This window comes from Rana temporaria, chromosome 2 (assembly GCF_905171775.1).
Source record: "Rana temporaria chromosome 2, aRanTem1.1, whole genome shotgun sequence".
NCBI lineage: Eukaryota > Metazoa > Chordata > Amphibia > Anura > Ranidae > Rana > Rana temporaria.
The window spans coordinates 380,315,362-380,336,934 of NC_053490.1; the positions used below are offsets into that span (position 1 = coordinate 380,315,362).

At 45.9% G+C, this 21,573-nt stretch overlaps 1 protein-coding gene across 5 annotated transcripts in view; it reads left to right on the top strand.

The window, feature by feature from the left end:
- Positions 1–2,424: 2,424 nt before the first annotated feature.
- VEZF1 (vascular endothelial zinc finger 1) overlaps positions 2,425–21,573 on the top strand; it is a 46,115-nt gene continuing 26,966 nt past the window's right edge. The window contains exon 1 of one of the 5 annotated variants that reach the window (XM_040337852.1): positions 2,425–3,034. In XM_040337852.1, coding sequence (XP_040193786.1) covers positions 3,002–3,034 — 33 coding nt within the window. In that variant the 5' untranslated portion in view covers positions 2,425–3,001. Of the gene's footprint in view, positions 3,035–3,262; positions 3,400–21,573 lie in introns of those variants that run through there. The other 4 variants (XM_040337850.1, XM_040337853.1, XM_040337851.1 and 1 more) reach the window with 4 other exon arrangements.

A 21,573-nucleotide genomic window follows, 5' to 3' on the forward strand; every position in this document is an offset into this window, starting at 1 on the left:
GTACTGCTTGTCTACGAACTGGGGCTGGATGTTTCCAGAGAGTGGGATGTACCCGGGGGACACGCCCCCTGGGAGGTTCTGTACTGAGAGAAGTGTTTTTAACACTTAAAGTGCTGTTTTTTCTGCCTAGTCTTTCCTGAAAGGAAAGGAATATAACCCTAAGGTCAATGCTGCTGTGTCCGTCCATGAACTCAGAGAAATTGATTTTACGGTGAGTACAAAAATTCTATTTTTTTGCGCTATAAACAAAAGAAGAGCGACAATTTTGAAAAAAAAAAAACATCTTTTACTTTTTGATTTAATAAATATCATAATTTTTTTTTAAAAAAACTACTATTTTTTTCCTCAGTTTAGGCCGATACGTATTCTTTGGTTAAAAAAAACCCGCAATAAGCGTATTTGATCGGTTTGCGCAAAAGTTCTAGCATCTACAAAATAGGGAATAGAATTATGGCATTTTTTTTTTTTTTTTTACTAGTAATGGCGGCGATTTGCAATTTTTATTGTGACCGTGACATTGCGGCGGACATATCGGATACTTGGGACCATTTACATTTATACAGCTATTAGTGCTATAAAACTGCAGTGATTACTGTGAAAATGTGACTGGCAGGAAAGGGGTTAACACTAGGAGGCGCTGAAGGGGTTAATATGTTCCCTAAAGTGTGTTCTAACTGTAGGGGGGAGGAGACCGATGTGTGTTCCTCTATACTGGGAACACACATCAGTTTCCATTACCACTGACAGATCCATGTTCCTGCCTTGACTGTGGGCAATCGCGGGTGCCCGGCGGACATTGCGGCCACCGGCCACACGCACCGGGTCCCGAGCAATGCAGCGGCACGCACGCCCCCTAGCCACCCGGGAAAGCAAGGACGTCATATAACGTCCCCCCGGAGGGAGGGTTCCCGCCGACGTCATTTTACAATGACTCGGTAGGGAAAGTGTTAATGATTCTATATTTTTAAATAATGCGAGGAATAAGTTGTTATACAATGTTTATGGTTTTTGCATCATGCTTTTTATATGCACTGTCATGTATGTTTACTATTATGTATACATTCTAAATCGCATGCTCTGCTATGTGTTTTAGACAAATAAACGCATCCATATTACACTGTCTTATCTTTGAGTTCTCTCATGCATACCTCATTTAAAGTCCTAGCCCCCTCTTCTTTTCCACATCTGAGGGTATATGTGAGGGTTTACATCCACTTTAACACATAGGTCCCAGAAGGCAGGGAGGGGTCCAAAAATGATATCCAAAGATGAGGGGATGCTCTAATTTTCAAGCCCTAGATTAATTTTAGCATAGAACTCCGCTTTAGACCCAATTTAACCCTCACCCTCCCGCCTGGAGCAGCACCTAACTAGCTCAATTTTGCCCCGCTTACATGTGGCTAAAAACAAAGATCCTTATGCCGCATACACTTTATGTGATGAAAAAAAACGAAATTTTCTGTGAAGTAAAAAACAACGTTTTTGAAACTTCAATTTTCAAAGACGAAGTTGCCTACACACCATCGTTTTTTCACAATGCTCTAGCAAAGCGAGGTTACGTTCACCAGATTTTTCCATTGAAACTTGCTTCATAACTAGCTTCTGGGCATGCGCGGGTGTAAAAACGTTGTTTTAAACTACACACGGTCAATTTCTGTAAAGTAAAAAACAACGTTTTGAAAAACGACACATAAAATTGAAGCATGCTTCAATTTTTTTTTGTCGTTTTTCACAAGACATATAATGACGTTTTCCCCCACACACGGTCATTTAAAGTGACGTTTTTAAAAACGTCGTTTTTTCTTTCATCACATAAAGTGATGGTGTGTATGCGGCATTAAGCTGGGTTCACAATATCTTTGCATGTGGCTCACAGCAGAGGTCTGATGCGTCTCTATTTACCATGTTCGATTTCAGCACAAAATTTTGGCTGATTTCGGACCTAAAAGACACGCAGGACTCCTGTGCAAATTCACACTGGAGCCATATCGGAGATGTGTGAACCAGTTCCATAGAGAGCTGGTCACAATCTCCTGCTATTGCTAATTGTATGCAGGAATCCCATATCCAATTGGCAATAGTGGGAACCCAGCCTTATCCTTTGTGGGTTGAAGCATACATAATTTTGTCGCCCAATGCTTGTGCTGCTTTCGATCTCGCCAGTCTGAAATAATGGGAGCTGTGGGATTTCTTTCTTATTTTTCGAAGGCTGATAAAGCATGTGACTGTGTAGTAACCTTCCTCTGACTGGAGAGCAGTGTGGGCTGAGTGTTTATTACTCGTGTATGAGGGCGAGTCACCAACACGGCTCTTTCCGCCGCCACATTCATTCAACGCTCTTTTTTCTCGCCTCCCTCCTCACTTTCCCTTCCGCCTATTAACATAACCCGCAGCCGGCTCGGGTGACTGAAGCTCCCCGCAGGGCACGACATGGCAGGGAGGAGGAGGAGAAGGCGGGGATCCCATTAAGACAATGGGCGGCCAGAAAAAAAATGGCATCATAATAAAGGAAAAGATACGCGGGCCAGACGTGCTTTGCTTTTTGTCTGGGAGGCCTCCTCAGCTGTGCGTGAGGTAATTCCGCTACCTCACATAACACAGAGCCGCAGTGGCCATTTTAGCACATCCTCCTCCTCCGCCTGAAACCTCCGAGCAGGCCTTTGGCACAATACACACACACCTCTCATTGGGGAGCTTTATTTACACAGACACTTGTCTGCTACACGAAGGGGGGGGGAGATAGGAGACTTGGTTTCCACCCCTCTCCCTCCTTCTCCAATGACCGCAGGCTCACTATCTAGCTCCCCATCCCCCTCCTCCTTCCGAATGGTCTCTCCCAGAGGTTACCGGAAGTAGTGCGGCGCTGCCATGTTTTCAGCTGCTTTGTTGTAGGTTTAATGTAGGATCCTGCGCTGGTGTTTTTTTTTTTTTTTTGTATTCCCTCCCCCCTCCTTTTTCCTCAGTTCCAGAAGGCGCACTCCTCCTCCTTCCTGGGATCGCCATGGAGGCCAACTGGACGGCTTTCTTATTCCAGGTAAGGGAGAAAATCCCGATAATCTGTATCTATGTGCCCGGGAGAAGCAGCGCCAGAGCTCCGGAGTCCCCCAATTCCCCCCCCCCCCCAGCCGCCTCCCTCCTCTCCCCTCCCCGGGAAGCGGGGACACCCGGGAGCAAACATCGCCCCCCCTTCACCACCACCACCTCCTCCTCCCTCCGCATCCTCCTCCTTCCCCGCTCACACACACAACTCTCCGGCCGCCGCACGTTTCTCTCACACGCACTCACTGAGCCTGGAGGAAAACGGCCGCATAACGGGACGTGAGGGAAGGAGGGGGCGCCGGAGAACAAAGGCTCCAACCTATCCCAGCGCCATTTATTCACAGACGTGTAATCCGATAGGTGCCATTTTCTGTGTGTCTCCTTCGTGTGAGGCGGCCTTTTATCCCGCCGCGGTGTGTGCTATAGATAGTTGGGGAAGGAGCCGTGTATTACGGAGAGAGTGTGTGCCCCTCCCCCACTCTCAGTAATGTGTCGGCTGCGGATTATGGCGGGCTCCGGCGGCCGATTGCTTCTCCTTGTTGTGTGTGGAATGATGTGGGTCGCTTTGTGCTCTACAAATCTCAGCAGCCCTTCCTATAGTCTTATCTCTGGCCGGCTGGAGGCTCTTCTGATAGTCACTCCGCACACGCCTTCAGCCCTCACACATTTGGGCCTATTGCAGACCGAGGCTAAAAGCATTTAGTGCTTTCCTCCTCTCAGGAAAGGCATTTAGAAGAGCTTCAGTGTGCACGAGGCCCAAATGTGTGAGGGCTGAAGGCGTCAGAAGAGCCTCAAGCCGGCCAGAGATGACAATATCGGACGATCCATCACCCCCTTTATTCATATATATATATATATATATTTTTTTTTTGCATGTTTCATATTGAAACTTAAGAGGTTTCTAAAGTTACAAAAATTCTCGTATGACAGAATACAACTTTGGAAGTTTTGTATTGTATTCTTTTGTTTCCGAACATGGGTGGTCTTAAAGCGGAGTTCCACCAAAAAGGGAAGCTCTGCTTGATTGCGCCTCCCATCTCCCTCTGCTGTCACATTTGGCAACTTTCAGGGGGGGGGGGGGACACAGATACCTGTCAAAACCAGCTACCCACTTCCAGATAAGATCGTGGCAATATCTGGCTCCTCCTCCTTCCCCACAGAGGTCCCAGAAGACAGCAGGACCATTTAGAATATGCAGAGCAACTCACATCGTGGGAAACCGTCTGTGAAGCCGCAAGGCTTCACTTCCCGTTTCCCTTAGTGAAGATGGCGGTGTTCTGTCAAAAGTGCCAACTGGTCAGAATCTCCAATTACGTCACTCTCGGTGACTCTCCAGCAGCCATAATTTTGATGACTTGGTTGTTTTGACGGTACACGACAAGTTGGCAGTTTTTACAGAACACAGGGTAAGGAGGAAAAAAGTTTGACGCCTCCTTGGAGGTGGCCATGTTACTAGCAGGCGGAATAACAATGTCCACTCGTATCATGTGTATACACTGCTGCTGTTTCATCAAAAGAGCCAACTTGTGTACTGAACACTGGCAGCATATACACTACAGTACACAACGAGTTGGTGGTTTTGATGGAAAACAGGGTGAGGAGGAAAAAACGTTAATGCCGCCTTGGAGGCAGCCATGTTGGTTACTAGCAGGCGGACTAACAATGTCAGCTCATATCGTGTAGTTTACAAGACCGAACGCTTCCCAGTCATTCCTTGTTTCAGAGCATGCGTGTTTGTACTTTTGTGTGATGGATTTCTGTACTGACTATCCAAAAATCTGACTGAGTTCACATCAGACACAAATTTTATAGCCTGCACATCCAGCTTTTGTCTGACATAAAAGTCAAATCGTCTGTCAAATGCACCGTACTAACAATGCGAAAAACTGCAGGCAGCTCACCTTTAGACTTTTTCCTTCTGATTTTCGTAGTGTGTACAAGGCCTTAGCCTCACAAAGATTGTTACAAGATGACAGAAGAACTATTTAAAGCAGAGCTGCACCCAAAAGGGAAAGCTCCGCTTGTCTGGTTGACAGGTACCCACTTCTGGCGGAAGTTCGGCCCCCTCCTCCTTGCCCTTGCAGCCGGCCCATTCAGAACGCAGCACAATTCACGCAGTAAGAAACCAGCTGTGGAGCCTCAAAGCTTTACTGCTGGTTGCCCTTAGCTGAGATGGTGGTACCAGCACCCAAAGAGCCTATTCAAGAATGGGCTAGAGGAATGACACTGATAGATGCCTGGACAGATACCTGCCCTAATAGTAAGTCAGCAGCTACAGTGTGTTTGTGACTGCTGACTTTTAATTTTTGGTGGGGGGGTGGAACTCTGCTTTATTAAAGGAGTTGTAAAGGATTTTTTTTTCACCTTAATGCAATCTATGCATTAAAGCGGAGGTTCACCCATAGAGAACACATTTTCCCCTTAGATGAATGCTCGTTTTGTCTAGGGGAATCGGCTAGTTTTAAAATATGATCCGTACTTACCGTTTACGAGATGCATCTTCTCCGCCGCTTCCCGGATGGATTGAGAGCAGCGCAGCCATTGGCTGGCGATGTCAATCACATCCAGTGACACGGTGCGCCGAGGGGTGGGGCCGAGTGATACAGTGAGCGGCTATACGCTGTATCACGGGAGCGCGCCTGCAAGGACTCATCACCATGCAAGCTCTCACATGAAGGTGATGAGTTCTTGCGGGGAGGACCAGAGACAGCAGCCGAGGGACCCCAGAAGACATGGATTGGGGACACTCTGTGCAAAACGAACTGCACAGTGGAGGGAAGTATAACATGTTTGTTATTTTAAAGAATGTTTTTTTTTTTCCTTTAGTGACCCTTTAAGCAGTAGTTGTGTATGATTCCTTTGTAGGGAATAAGGCTATTGTTTAGCATCACTTTACGTCTGAGTGCAAGCATGAGGACTTGCCTTTCTTTTCTGGGAAAAAAAACAAACAAACCTTTTTACTGAGTGTCGCGAGTACAGCTATTACACTTCCAGTACCCATTAAAACTAAAATAAGACCACAAGGAGGCATATACCATTTACCTTAATGCATTCTGTGCATGTCAGTGCGACTTTGAAGACATCTGGTGACTTCATGCACAGATGTATATGCAAGTCATGCCTAAAATCGTCAAAAGTAGTGCAGGAACTATATTTTCAAATCGATGTATCATCGCCAAGTTGGCGTCGCACTGATTTGAACAGTGGCCCTGCTGACGATAGGTTGCAACTTGTCATGTAATTCGACCAGTCAAATCGCATGACAGGTTGCTCCAAAATGGCTAAAACATAGGTTATTATAGGTATGTGACAGACTGGAGATTTACATAGAGATTCTGTCTCGCCTTTGCTGAAAGTACTACTTTCTTACGCTGACAAAAAAAAAAGCTCTGCCTGAGTTTTGTGACAGGTGGTAACTGGTTCATCAAGTGCCTGAAGGCAAAAAATCCTATATTCATAATCTGATAATGGCTCTGTTTGTTCTTAGTTTATATGAGTGCTTTATGTTAACATAGAATGTGTGTGTATTCATGTATTGCACAATTGAACGGTGAAAGTAACTGAATTCAATTGATTTTTAGAAAGATACAGCCTTGGCCAAAAGTTTTGAGAATGACACAAATTAATTTTCACACGGTCTGCTGCCTCAGTTTTTATGCTGGCAATTTGCATATACTCCAGAATGTTATGAAGAGTGACCAGATGAATGCAAACAATTGCAAAGTCCCTCTTTGCCATTAAAATGAACTTGATCAAATAAAAAACATTTCCACTGCATTTGTAAAGGTTTCAGGGGGTCCAAGAAAGCACAGCAAGCGCCAGGGCCGTATTCTACAGTTGATTCAGCTGCGGGATAGGGGCACCACCAGTGCAGAGGTTGCTCAGGAACAGCAGCAGGCAGGTGTGAGTGCATCTGCACCCACAGTGAGGCAAAGACTTTTAGAGGATGGCCTTGTGTCAAGGGCAGCAAAAAAGCCACCCAAACATTAGGGTTAGACTGAGTCTGCAAAAGGTACATGGATTGGACTGCTGAGGACTGTGGTAAAGTCATTTTCTCTGATGAATCCCTTTTCTGATTGTTTGGGGGCACCCGGAAAAAAACCTTGTCCAGAGAAGAACAAGTGAGCGTTACCATCAGTCCTGTGTCATGCCAACACTAAAGCATCCTGAGACCATTCATGTGTGTGGTTGTGTCTCATTCAAGGGAGTGGACTCACTCACAATTTTGCGTAAGAACACATCCATGAATACAGAATGGTACAAAAATCCTGTGAGAGCAACGTCTCCCAACATCCAAGAAGAATTTGGTGACAAACAATGCCTTTTCCAGCATGATAGAGCACCTTGCCATAAGGCAAAAATCATAACTAAGTGGCTTGAGGAATAAAACGTCAACATTTTGGGTCCATGGCCAGGAAACTCCCCAGATCTTAATCCAATTGAGAACATGTGGTCAATCCTCAAGAAGCAGGTGAACAAAAAAATCCCCCACAAATTCTGCTAAACGCCAAGTATTGATTAAGAATAGGCTGCCTCAGTCAGGATGTGGCCCAGAGGTTGACAGCATGCCAGGGCAAATTGCAGAGGTCTTGAAAAAGAAGGGTCAAGACTGAAAATATTGACTCTTTGCAAAACCTAATGTAATTGTCAAGGCCTTTGACAACTTTATTCATTATACCATAGTAACATCTGACAAAAAGATCTAAAAATACTGAAGTGGCAAACTCTGAAAATTAATATTCCTGTCATTCTCAACTTCTGGCTAGGGCTGTAGGCTTCTAGACCTTAAGGGTCTAACTTCAGTTTGTTCAATTGAAGTGGTTCTAAAGGGGAGAGAGAGAGAGAATCTATCTCTATCCCTGTGCAGAAGCTTCCCCTAATACTTACCCGAGCCCCATCTTCATCTAGCCACAGCTCTTTGGGGACTCTCCCTCCACATTGGCTGAGACCGCAGCAGGAACCAATGTCAATCGCAACCAGTGAGCCAATGAAGAGAGGGGCGGGGCTGATTCACGGCTGTGTGTAAATAGACAAGCAGAGCAGCAGCTCAGGAGTGTGCCTGCTTGGGTGCTCCCATAGTAAGCTACTTGCTCCTTTGGGCACTTGGCTTGAGGGAGGGGCTAGGAATGCTGGCGGGGGGACATAAGAGGATTATTGGGGCTGCTTTATGCAAAACCATAAAAAAATAATTTTAATATCACTTTAACCACTTCAGCTCCGGAAGGTTTACCCCCCCCCCCTCCTCTCATGACCAGGCCATTTTTTTGCGATACTGCACTGCGTTACTTTAACTGACAATTGCAATGCTGTACCCAAATAAAATTTGACATTCCCCCCCCCCCCCCCCCCCCCCAAATAGTTTTTTTTGGTGGTATTTGATCATCTGCTGTTCTTATTTTTGAGCTAAAGCAGGGGTTGACAAATTTGCTTGGAATTTAGGGGCCAGCTAAAAAAGTTAGGAGCCAGAAAACGCGCCCCGTCCCGACGAGCTTGCGCGCAGAAGCGAACGCATACGTGAGCAGCGCCCGCATATGTAAACGGTGTTCGAACCACACATGTGAGGTATCACCGCGATTGGTAGAGCGAGAGCAATAATTCTAGCCCTAGACCTCCTCTGTAACTCAACATGCAACCTGTATATTTTTTTAAACGTCGCCTATGAAGATTTGTCGGCTTTCCTCGAGCGGACGCAATTTTGAAGCGTGACATGTTGGGTATGAATTTACTCGGCGTAACATTATCTTTCATAATATTAAAAAAAATGGGGATAACTTTACTGTTGTCTTATTTTTTTAATTAAAAAAAGTGTAATTTTTTCCCAAAAAAGTGCGCTTGTAAGACCGCTGCGCAAATACGGCATGACAAAGTATTGCAACGATCGCCATTTTATTCTCCAGGGTGTTAGGATAAAAAATATATATAATGTTTGGGGGTTCTAATTAGAGGGAAGAAGATGGCAGTGAAAAGTGCCCCCCTTCCAAGCCAAGTCGCCAGGACCCTATTTCTAGTCGCCATGGCGACCTGGCGCCCGGGATTTGTCGAGCCCTGAGCTAAAGACAATAAAGTTACTTTCTGCTATAAAACACACCCAATAAATAAAAATCGAATTTCTTCATCTTCATTTATTACGGCCAATATGTATTCTGCTACATGTTTTTTGAAAAAAAAAAATCCCAATAACCACTTCAATACCGGCCCATAGTCGTATGACGTCCACAGATGGGATCTCCCATCCTGGGTGGACATCATATCACATCCTAGGCTTTGAGGGGATATTTGAATGATGCCTGCAGCTAGAGGTATCATTCAGATATCATCATTATTTGCCGGCGGCGATTCTGCGCACCATAAGAATGATCATGACGGCGGATGTTTACGTTGTAATAGGAATAAAAGTGATAAAAAAAAAAGTAAAATTAATATATATATTTTTTTTTAAAAAAACACTTAACCCTTTCACGCCGACGCAACGCATATATGCGTCCTCGGCTTTCGGGGGTTATACCGGGATGATGCCTGCAGCCGCAGGCATCATTCCGGTACTGTTGTTTAGAGCCGGCGATCGGCTATCCAAACATAACAACCGATGAGGCTAAAAGCCCCTCGGTTGTTATGCTGGAGGAGCGGGAGGGGACATCCCCCCCCTTTCGCCGCTCTGACCGGGCCTCCCGTCCCACCGGGAGACCTGATCCTCCATCCGGCGCCTTCTGTGTCCAGGCGGAGACTGACACTAAGCCGTAAACGGCTTTGATTCAGTCTCCGCATTGAAACCACAGAAGCGGCGTCATGACGTCACGTCCGGGTTTCTCGGCTGTCAATGGCGCCGGATTTAAAAAAGTGCAAAGGAGGGCTCGGGGGTCTTTTAGACCCCCGATCCCTCCATAAAGAGTACCTGTCACCACCTATTACTGTCACAAGGGATGTTTACATTCCTTGTGACAGCAATAAAAGTGATCAAAATGTCAAAAAAAAAATGTCAAAAAAAAAAAAAACACAATTTAATATTATAAAAAAAAATAAGAAAACAAAAAAATTTTTTTTTTTAAAGCGCCCCCCTCCCCGCGAGCTTGCGCAGCAAAGAAAACGCATACGGAAGTCGCGCCCGCATATGAAAACGGTGTTCAAATCACACATGTGAGGTATCGCCGCGATCGTCAGAGCGAGAGCAATAATTCTAGCACTAGACCTACTCTGTAACTCTAACCTGGTAACCGTAAAAAAAAGTTTAAAGTGTCGCCTATGGAGATTTTTAGGTACCGTAGTTTGTCGCAATTCCACGAGTGCGTGCAATTATAAAGCGTGACATGCTTGGTATCCATTTACTCGGCGTAACATCATCTTTCACATTATGCAAAAAAAAATGGGCTAATTTAACTTTTTAATTTTTTTAAAATTCATGAAAGTAAATTTTTCCCAAAAAGTTGTGTTTAAAACACCGCCGCACAAATACCGTGTGACATAAAATATTGCAAAAATCGCCATTTTATTCTCTAGATTCTCTGCTAACAAATATATATATAATATTTGGGGGTTCTAAGTAATTTTCTAGCCAAAAATATGGATTTTAACTTGTAAACACCAAATGTCATACATAGGCGTAGGCATGAAAGGGTTAAGGACCGGACCAATATGCTGCCAAATGACCCAAGGGGTTTTTACAATTTGGCACTGCGTCGCTTTAACAGACAATTGCGCGGTCGTGCGACGTAACTCCCAAACAAAATTTGCGTCCTTTTCTTCCCACAAATAGAGCTTTCTTTTGCTGGTATTTGATCGCCTCTGAGATTTTTTTATTTTTTGCGCTATATACAAAAATAGAGTGACATTTTTGAAAAAAAACAATATTTTTTACTTTTTGTTACAAGCAAAATCAAATAAACTAAATTTTAGTCAAACATTTAGGCCAAAATGTATTCAGCCACATGTCTTTAGTAAAAAAAAAATCGCAATAAAAAAAAAATTAGCTACCTAGCGGCAACAGTGACACTAATACAGCGATCAGAAAAATGATCGCTTGGTGACACTGGCAATAGGGAGTGAAAGGGTTAACTAGGGCGGTGATCAAGGGGTTAAAACTTTATATGGGGGGGGGGGGGGTACGGGGGCTACCCTGAACCTAACACTAACTGCCTGTCACACTAACTGTCACACTGACACTAAATGCAGTGATCAGTACATATATGATCACTGCATTCTGTGACAGGGGGGTGATCGGGGGGGGGGGTTAATGTGCCTATGTGTAGTGTGTGTCAGTGTAGTGTTGTGCAGACTTACTGTGATCTCTCCTCAGCGGCGGTTGAAAATACCGCCGAGAGGAGAGATCACATCACTTCCTCCTCCTGTGTTGGAAGTGACACGCAGGGGGAGCGCTCGCATTGGCTGTGAGCGATCCGGAGGGGGCGGACAAAAACGAACAGCCGCCCCCTCGTCCCGGATCGCTCCTGAAGCCACGGGAACCGCCGCATGTACCGGGGGGTGTCCCGATCGGACCCCCGACCCACGTCTAGGCAGGGACGTACAGGTACGCCAATGTGCCATTCTGCCGACGTAAATGTACATGCGGCGGTCCGGAAGCGGTTAAAGCCCCTCTCCCGGTACATCGCGCTCAGAGGCGAACGCACGCGTCAGTCCAGCCCACATATGTAAACGCCGTTCAAACCACATATGTGAGGTATCGCCGCGTGCGTTAGAGCGTGTGCAACAATTTTAGCACTAGACCTCCTCTGTAACTCTAAACCGGTAACCTGTAAAATTTTTCAAAGCGTCGGCTATGGAGATTTTTAAGTACCGAAGTTTGGCGCCATTCCATGAGTGTGCACAATTTTAAAGCGCGACATGTTGGGTATCTATTTACTCAGGTTAACATAATCTTTCATATTTTACAAAAAAATTGGGCTAACTTTACTGTTTTTTATTTTTTAATACATGAAACCATTTTTTCCCCATTTTTTCCGTTTGAAAAATTATTGCTCAAATACCGTGCAAGATAAAAAGTTGCAATGACCGTCATTTTTAGGGGTGCAACGGATCAAAAAACTCACGGATCGGATCGATCCTCGGATCAGGAGTCACGGATCGGATCATTTTCGGATCAGCAAAAAAAAAAAAGGGTCCGTTTTTTCATTGGTCCAAAAAAAAAAAAAATGTATGTATATATATACATATATACATACATATATATATATATATATACATATATACATACATATATATATATATATATATACATATATATATATATATATATATATATGTATGTATATATGTATATATATATATATATTTTTTTTTTTGCTGTAAAAACATCAAGATTGTACTTTAAGTCCCAAACAGCCTCACCTGCTTCCTCTTTAATTCACCCCTGTGAATTGCTATTGTGCTCTTTTTTCCCCCTTTCCCCCCCCTCCTCTCACACCAGTGCTTCACTGCTAACATTCCCATTCAGCTTGCTAGAGCCCAGTGCACAGCGTGACACGCCTCCCCGGGGAGGCGGGGAGGCGTGTCACGCTGGGCTCTGGCAAGCAGACTGGCCGCCGCTCCGGAGCTAGGCCGAAGCCGGGGACTTGCCTAGGCTCCGGAGCGCTCCGCGGATCGCGGGGTGTGCCGATCCGAACGGGGTGGCCCGTTCGGATCACGGATCGGTGACGATCCGTTACACCCCTAGTCATTTTATTCCCTAGGACAGGGGTCTTCAAACTACGGCCCTCCAGTTGTTCAGGAACTACAATTCCCATCATGCCTAGTCATGTCTGTGAATGTCAGTGTGTTACAATGCCTCATGGGATGTGTAGTTCTACAACAGCTGGAGGGCCGTAGTTTGAGGACCCCTGCCCTAGGATGTCTGCTAAGAAAACATGTATAATGTTTGGGGGTTCTGAGTAATTTTCTAGCAAAAGAATTAGGGTTGTCCCGATACTAGTATCGGGTCCGATACAGAGCATTTGCGCGAGTACTTGTACTCGCGCAAATGCTCCCGATGCCTGATCTGATACCTGGAGAGAGAGGCAGCGTGTAATGCTTGTGTCCCTGTATAATGCTCAGACGGCGGCCATCCAGTGTATAAAAGTCGCGCCTCCTCCTTGTCCTTGTCTGTGATAGGGGAACACTCCCAGCAAGTGAGTCAGTGTTCTGCCTATCACGGACACCCCCTCATCCCATGGAGGAGGATGAGAGAATGTCCGTGATAGGCGGAACACTAACTCACTGCTGGGAAACTTGAGTTCCCCTATCACGGACGAGGACAAGGAGGAGTTGCAGCTTTTGTACACTGGATGGCCGCCGTCTGAGCATTATACAGGGACACAAGCATTACACGCTGCCTCTCTCTCCCAGGTATCGGATCAGGCAATCGCCTTATTCATGTAGTTTAATTTAACAATCTGTACTGTAACCACCAATGAATCAGTCCATGTTCTCTCACACACTTAGTTTATTTTGATTATTACATCACAGTAGAGCACAACTGCTTGTATGAAGTATGCTACCATTCATGACGGATGTCACATTTCCTTTGACAGTCACATTTTCCAGGTAAACAGCAGGGGTGTCTTTCCTAGTGCAGGTTTATTACTATGAAGCCAGAACAGTACCACCTATAACTGTAGGCTGCAAAGTGCCATTTTCACATCCTTTATTGTAATTTAAAACCACATTCTACAGTTATGGAAGAGGATGAGAGGATGTCTGTCAGTGCCAGCCATCAATGCGTCACTGTCACATGACATTAAAAAAAAAAGTATCGGTATCGGCGAGTACTTGGGGAAAAAAAGTATCGGTACTTGTACTCGGTCTTAAAAAAGTGGTATCTGCACAACCCTAAAAAGAATGATGATTTATACATGTAGGAGAGATGTGCCAGAATAGGTCTGGTATTGAGGTGGTATAATAAAAGCCCTGTACTGAAGTGGTTAAAGGATCAGTAAAGATGATTTTTTTTTTTTTAAATAACATGTTATACTTGCCTCCACTGTGCAGCTCGTTTTGCACAGAGTGGCCCCTAACCTGGTCTTCTGGGGTCCCTGGCGGCTGCCTAGGCTCCCCCCCCCGCAAGGACTCAACACTTTTATGCAATCGAGCATGGTGTTGAGTTATTGCGGGCGCGGTCCCATGATACAGCGGCGGCCATAGCCGCCGACTATATCACTGGGCCCTGCTCCCCCGGTGCGCCGCGTCATTGGATGCGATTGACAGCAGCGCCAGCCAATGGCTGCGCTGCTTTCAATCCATCCACTGTAGCCAATCAGCGGCGAAGAGGATGTCGGGGGCGAGCGCGGGACTTTCAAGGGGTCAGGTAAGTATAATGGGGGGCTGGGGGGGCCAGTATTGTCTGTTTTCTTTCACCTTTAATGCATAGAATGCATTAAGGTAAAAACTTTTACCTTTACAACCCCTTTAAGCGTATATTGATTGGTTAGCACAAAAGTTATAGCGTCTACAAATTATGGGATATATTTATGGAATTGATATTTTTACTAGTAATTGCGACTTATAGCGGGGCTGTGATATTTCAGTGCACAAATCGGACACTAAGTGACACTTTTTTGGGGGCCAGTGACTCTTAATACAGTAAAAATATGCACTGTCACTGTACGAATGACACTGGCTGGGAAAGGGCTAATGGGCGATCAGAGGGTTACATGTGTGCCAAGGGAGTGTTAACCAACTGTGGGGGATGTGCTTATACTCTGGGAAGGCAGACATCTTTGTTCCTGCTTGGCAGAAACACAAGATCACTACTTTTCCTACTGACAGAATGGCAATATGCCTTGTTTTTCATAGACAGTCCATCGTTGTTCTGCTCTCCCAAACAATTGTCGGGTGTCTGCAGACATCGAGTCCGCCAAACCCGCTAATTGGCTCCTGCTGTGTCCAATCACAGCAGCAGAAGGTCGCCGGCAGCACACGTGCGCACCCCAGACCCGAAAGTGCATAATTACGTACCTGTATGTGATTCTGCACAGACGAGCCGCTGCCACGCAGTAAATGTAGATTGGGTGGTTGGCAAGAGATGAAGCTTTGACAAATAAAACCTAGAAGCTGATTGGTCCCTATGCAGCGCTGCACCAGATTTTGCACTCTCCAGTGTAAGTAAATCAACCCCTCATGGTTTGGCATAATTGGACTTGTGTATGGGAGGGGGAACTGAAAAAAGCGTCATCTTCCATCCTGCCAAAAATACACTCCTACGCTTTTTTTTAATCTGCAAATAAAGTGTGCATTCATTATTTTATTTTTTAAAGTGAGCTTAAAATGTGGGGGGGGGGTTTCTAAAAATCACAACCTCAGACTCAGCCAACCAGAGGAAGCTTTGTATTTATTATTAGAATACATTGCTTTCTCTGAATGGCTAAACGCTGATCAGGTAGACTGTATTTTTTCCTGGGTATGAGACGGGAAGCTCACATCCAGAACACAATGCGATATGCTGTATGTAGCCTCAGATGCATATCGTTTATACCGCACAAACAGCAGCCTTACATCAGGGTTTGACAAATTTGCTTGGAATCTAGGAGCCAGCTAAAAAAGTTGGGAGCCAAAAAACGCACCCCGTCCCGCCAAGCTTGCGCGCAGAAGCGAACGCATATGAGTAGCGCCTGCATATGTAAACGGTATTCAAACCACGCATGTGCGGTATCGCTGCGATTGGTAGAGCGAGAGCAATATTTCTAGCCCTAGACCTCCTCTGTAACTCAAAACATGCAACTTGTAGAATTTTTTAAACGTTGCCTATGGAGATTTTAACCACCTCATGTAAATATACGTCAGCAGAATGGCACGGACAGGCACATGCACGTACCTATACGTCCTCTGCTTGACGTGGGTCGGGGGTCCGAACGGGACCCCCCTCCCGGTACATGCGGCGGTCCGTAAGACTCGGGGAGCGATCCAGGACGACGGCGCGGCTATTCGTTTCTAGCCGCCCCCTCGCGATCGGTCCCCGGAGCTGAAGAACGGGGAGAGCCGTATGTAAACACGGCTTCCCCGTGCTTCACTATGGCGGCGCATCGATCGAGTGATCCCTTTTTATTAGGGAGACTCGATCGATTTCAGTCCTACAGCCACACCCCCCATAAGTTGTAAACACACACTAAGTGAACACTAAATGTTACAGCGCCCCCTGTGTTTAACTCCCAAACTGCAACTGTCATTTTCACAATAAAGAATGCAATTTAAATGCATTTTTTGCTGTGAAAATGACAATGGTCCCAAAAATGTGTCAAAATTGTCCGAAGTGTCCGCCATAATGTCGCAGTCACGAAAAAAATCGCTGATCGCCGCCATTAGTAGTAAAAAAAAAAAAAAAATGCAATAAAACTATCCCCTATTTTGTAAACGCTATAAATTTTGCGCAAACCAACCGATAAACGATTATTGCGATTTTTTTTTTTTTTTTTTTTTTTTTTACCAAAAATAGGTAGAAGAATATGTATCGGCCTAAACTGAGGAAAAAAAAAAATTATATATGTTTTTAGGGGATATTTATTATAGCAAAAAGTAAAAAATATTGAATTTTTTTTCAAAATTGTCACTCTATTTTTGTTTTTTTTAGCGCAAAAAATAAAAACCGCAGAGGTGATCAAATACCACCAAAAGAAAGCTCTATTTGTGGGGAAAAAAGGACGCCAATTTTGTTTGGGAGTCACGTCGCACAACCGCGCAATTGTCTGTTAAAGCGACGCAGTAAAAACCTCTTGGGTCTTTAGGCAGCATATTGGTCCGGGGCTTAAGTGGTTAAAGGGTAAAAGTTTGCCGCCATTCTACGAGCGGTTGCAATTTTGAAGCGTGACATGTTGGGTATCAATTTACTCGGTGTAACATTATCTTTCACAATATAAAAAAAAATTGGGCTAACTTACACTTTTTTTTTTATTTAAAAAAAAAAGTGTATTTTTTCCCAAAAAAGGTGCGCTTGTAAGACCGATGTGCAAATACGGTGTTACAGAAAGTATTGCAACGACCGCCATTTTATTCTCTACAGTGTTGGAATAAAAAATATATATAATGTTGGGGGTTCTATTTAGAGGGAAGGAGATGGCAGTGAAAAAACACATTAGAACTGCTGTTTTTTTCTACTTGTAATGTAACCTGTAATGCCAACGACCACCACAAGATGGCCACTCCTAGATTCCTTCTGCAGGACTCGGCTTCCTTCTGTGAAGGCTGCAAAGCCGCGGCCTCAATTACCGGCGGGCATGGGCCCGCCACGAATGCGCTCCGAGCCGGCCAGTAATTGAGGTCGCGGCTTTGCGGCCTACTGCAGCCCTAAGCTTCCCCAGGCGCCAGGTCACAATTTCTTGTCGCAATTGTGACCTGGCGCCCGGATTTTGTCGAGGCCTGCCTTACATGATAGTGAGGGATATAGTTCATTTGCGCCAGCTTGGCCCAAACAAACTATGTGAAGTATCAAAAACTGCAGTCACTTGTACACCAAGCCCACATGCTAAGAGACAATATAACTACCTTTCCAGCGAACCATGTCTTGACATGTCTCTGCATTACCAGAAGTTTAGTTAAAGTATATGTAAACCCCTGGACACTTCTCGGCTATGCTTTTCTCCACTATACTTAAAGTGATACATTGGTTCACATTTAACAAAACAAACATGTCCTACTTACCTCCACTGTGCAGTTTGTTTTTGCACAGAGTGGCCCCAGATTGTCCTTCTTGTGGCTCCTCCCTGCAATAGATAACCACCTCTCGCAAGCTGGTTACCTTGCTGGTGTTCTCCCATATCATACACTCGGCGTACATAGTCGCTGAGTGTATGACTCGGCCCCGGCGGCCATGTCATTTGATTTGATTGACAGCAGCGGGAGCCAATGGCTGCACTGCTACCTATCCAATGAAGAACTGAAATGCTGTGGGGAGAACGACGTGGAATTGCGCCCACGGAAGTTTGGGGCTCAGGTAAATAAGACGGGGGGCCAGACAGTGCAAGATGTTTTTTCACCTTATTGCATAGGATGCATTAAGTTAAAAACAAGGCGTTACAACCCCTTTTAAGGGCCCTACAAACAGGCCAAATATCAGACGCCATCGGCCGGTTCAATAGGAAACTGGCCAACATTCAGCCTACGTGTACGGCAGGCGGTTTTGACAGCCTGTCATAGGGAACTGAAAACGATCTGCCGATTGGCACTTGATCGGCTGAGAGCTCTGATCGGTGTGTTCTGGTGGAGGAGCCACCCCACTGTCAGAACACAATAGCTGGGTTGGACCAAAAAAACTACTTGCGTGTACCAGGCAGAAACTGCCATGGTTCTTACACAGGGTAGACATCAAACATGTCTGGTTTTGTTCATCTCCATCACATGGTGGATCGATTGGTAGTGTACAAAGGAGATAGTTTCTGTCAGCTGAAAAGACAGGTAGCAGAATATCAACAATCAACTGCATTTCTGGCAAGATCAGCAGATATTTTCTGTGCTTGCTAAAAATGTTAGCCTGAAATATCAAAACGAATGTAGCCACCACCTCTAAGGACTGTTAGGTTGGGTTCACACTGGTGTGCTGTGCGAGGTTGCATGTTATTCGTACTGCGCTGCAGATAACATGCGATGTCCGTGCAATGTGATTTCAGACATACAGATAGTATGGCTGATATCGCACCGCATTTGGACCAAACTCGCACAGGACCTTTTTTTTTGGTCCGCACCAGGATCGAATCGCATGGGTGTTCACAGCTATACGATCCTATTCATGTCTGAACTGTCAGTTTGCAGTGCGATATCTGGGTTTAAATGGGGGGTGTCGTTAATGTTGTATGACACTTCCCAGAAGTTTGCATATAGCAGTGTGAACTGCCGTGCAATGCGGGAATCCGCAGTGGATTTGCGGGGTTCCCGCTTCGCACCAGTGTGAACCCAGCCTGAAGCTTCATTTTATTACTACATTTTTGTTTTTGGGTTTGGATATACTTTATTGGAAAACTATTTCACCTCTTTCTGTAATCTGTAGCGTTGTGCCTCCTGTGGAGAGAGAGGCAGTTGTCAAGCTCTTAAAGTAAAATGCAGACCGTTAAAAGAATAAAAAAAAAATGCTATTAACATTTACTTGTAGAGAAAACAGTCCATACACTACACAACCAGCCCCAGAACCTATGAGCCTCATAATGCTTACAATGGCGCGCAGTCATTGGTCATGTGACTGCACTGCCCAATAAACACTTGCCATTGCAAGCATAATGATGCTTGCAGGCTCTGGGGCCCCTAGTGCAGTGTTCAATTGTCAAAGTAAACTTGCACTTTTTAATAGTTAAAACAAAGGCTGTTGGAGCCCATTCACACAGGTCCGACTTTGAATCCGTCTTCAAGTCGCGCTGCATGAAGAAATCGATGTAAGTGAATGGAGCTGTTTTAAAGCGGTTCTCCACCCTAAAGTGGAGTCCCGCTGATCGGAACCCTCCCCCCTCCGGTGTCACATTTGACACCTTTCAGGGGGGAGGGGGGTGCAGATACCTGTCTAAAGACAGGTATTTGCACCCACTTCCGGCCCGGCATTCACAGGCAAAAGACGGGCATTCCGTCACTTCCCGTCACCCCCCCCCCCCCCCCCCGTTGTGTGCTGGGAACACTCGGCTCCCAGCACACAGCGGGAGCCAATCGGCGGGTGCGACTCGCGCATGCGCCGTAGGGAACCGGGCAGTGAAGCCGCAGCGCTTCACTTCCTGGTTCCCTCAGCGTGGATGGCGGGGGGAGCAGCAGAGAGACAAGCGATCGCTCGTCCTCTGCTGCGATCGGCGCTGGACTCCAGGACAGGTAAGTGTCCTAATATTAAGTCAGTAGCTGCAGTATTTGTAGCTGCTGGCTTTTAATATGTTTTTCCCATGGCACATCCGCTTTAATGTACACTACTGCAGTCGCTCCGACTTCAAAAAAGGTTCCTGTACTACTTCAATCCGACTTCTAGGCGACTTGTACCTATTGATTTCAATGGAAGTCGCCTCCAAGTCGGATCCCCGTTCATAGTGAGGCGACTTTACAGGAAGTCGCCCCAGTGTGAACTGCAAACCCCTCCCTCCCACAGCTGGTATTATGAATCATGAGGGGGAACTCCACGTCAAATTTTAAATAAAAAAAACGGCATGGGTTCCCCCTCCAAGAGCATACCATGGGGACAAGGGCCTCTTCCCGACAACCCCGGCCGTTGGTTGTCGGAGCCTGTAAGCGGGGGGCTTATCGGAATGCAGGAGCCCCCTTTAATAAGGGGGGCCCCCAGATCCCAGCCCCCCCTAACTCATGTGAATGAGTATGGGGTACTGCGATCTTCCAGCTCTTCTTCTGACTTTGGGGGGTCTTCTTCCGACTTCTCCACTTCTTTCTGCCGGGCACCGCTATCTTCTTCCAGCTCTTTTACTAGCGGCGGGCCGGTCTTCTGAGTCGCCTTCACACACTTCTCTTCTTCGATGTTGACTCAACGCTTCCTCCCGCTGTAATGCCGGGTGCGCAACGATTTATATAGGCATGGGGTGTGGTCACCGGGTGATATCACCCTGTGACCCCGCCCCTTATGTCATCACCACCCGGAGCATGATGGGACTGTGACGTCATAAGAGGCCTATATAAATCGTTGCGCACCCGGCATTACAGCGGGAGGAAGAGTTGAGTCAACATCGAAGAAGACGACGCAAAAGACCTTGGAGCGGGAGAAGTCGGAAGAAGACCCCCGGAGCTGACTAATTACTTTAAAAAGTTGTGATTTTTCTTGACACCCCCCCCCCCCCAGGTGAATGGGTTGTACCCCATACTCAATCACATGGGGTGGGGGCCGGGATCTGGGGAACCCCTTATTAAAGGGGGCTCCCGGGTTCCGATAAGCCCCCCGCTCACAGACCCCGACAACCATCGTCCAGGGTTGTCAGGAAGAGGCCCTTGTCCCCATCAACATGGGGACAAGGTGCTTTGGGGTGGGGGGGCCACAGGGCGCTCGCTGGTCCCCACCCCCTTTCCTGACCAGCCGGGCTGTGTGCTCGAATAAGGGTCTCGTATGGATTTTGGGTGGACCCCCACGCCGTTTTTTCGGCATGGGGGTTCCCCTTGAAATCCATACCAGACCTAAGGGCCTGGTATGCTCTTGGAGGGGGAACGCATGCCGGTTTCTATTTAAAATTTGGCGTGGGGTTCCCCCTGGAGGCGACTTTGTCGCGTTGTGATTCATACTCAAGTCGTATCCAAGTTGCCTCCCAAAGTACTGGAAGTCGTGTTGCCCCTGTGTGAATGGGCTCTTAATGTGAAACATTCATCCTTTACATTTGTGTCTGTCTGTCTTTTTCCTTGCTGTAAAATTCTGTATGCCCTTCGTAAAAAAAATAAAAAAAATACTGGTATAGTTTTATTCAAATTGGCCTACACGTGCAAATGCTGCTAAATAGACATCAAAGTTGATCATACAAGTTTTAAACCCAGCCTTAGAATGTTTGAGTTGTTCTTACACTAGCAAAACGTATATTGTAAAACTTTGCCACCGATATGTCGCTGTTGGGAGCCGAGTTTAAATAGATGGCTGTCCCAACAGGATTGCCAAACTTGTTTTCT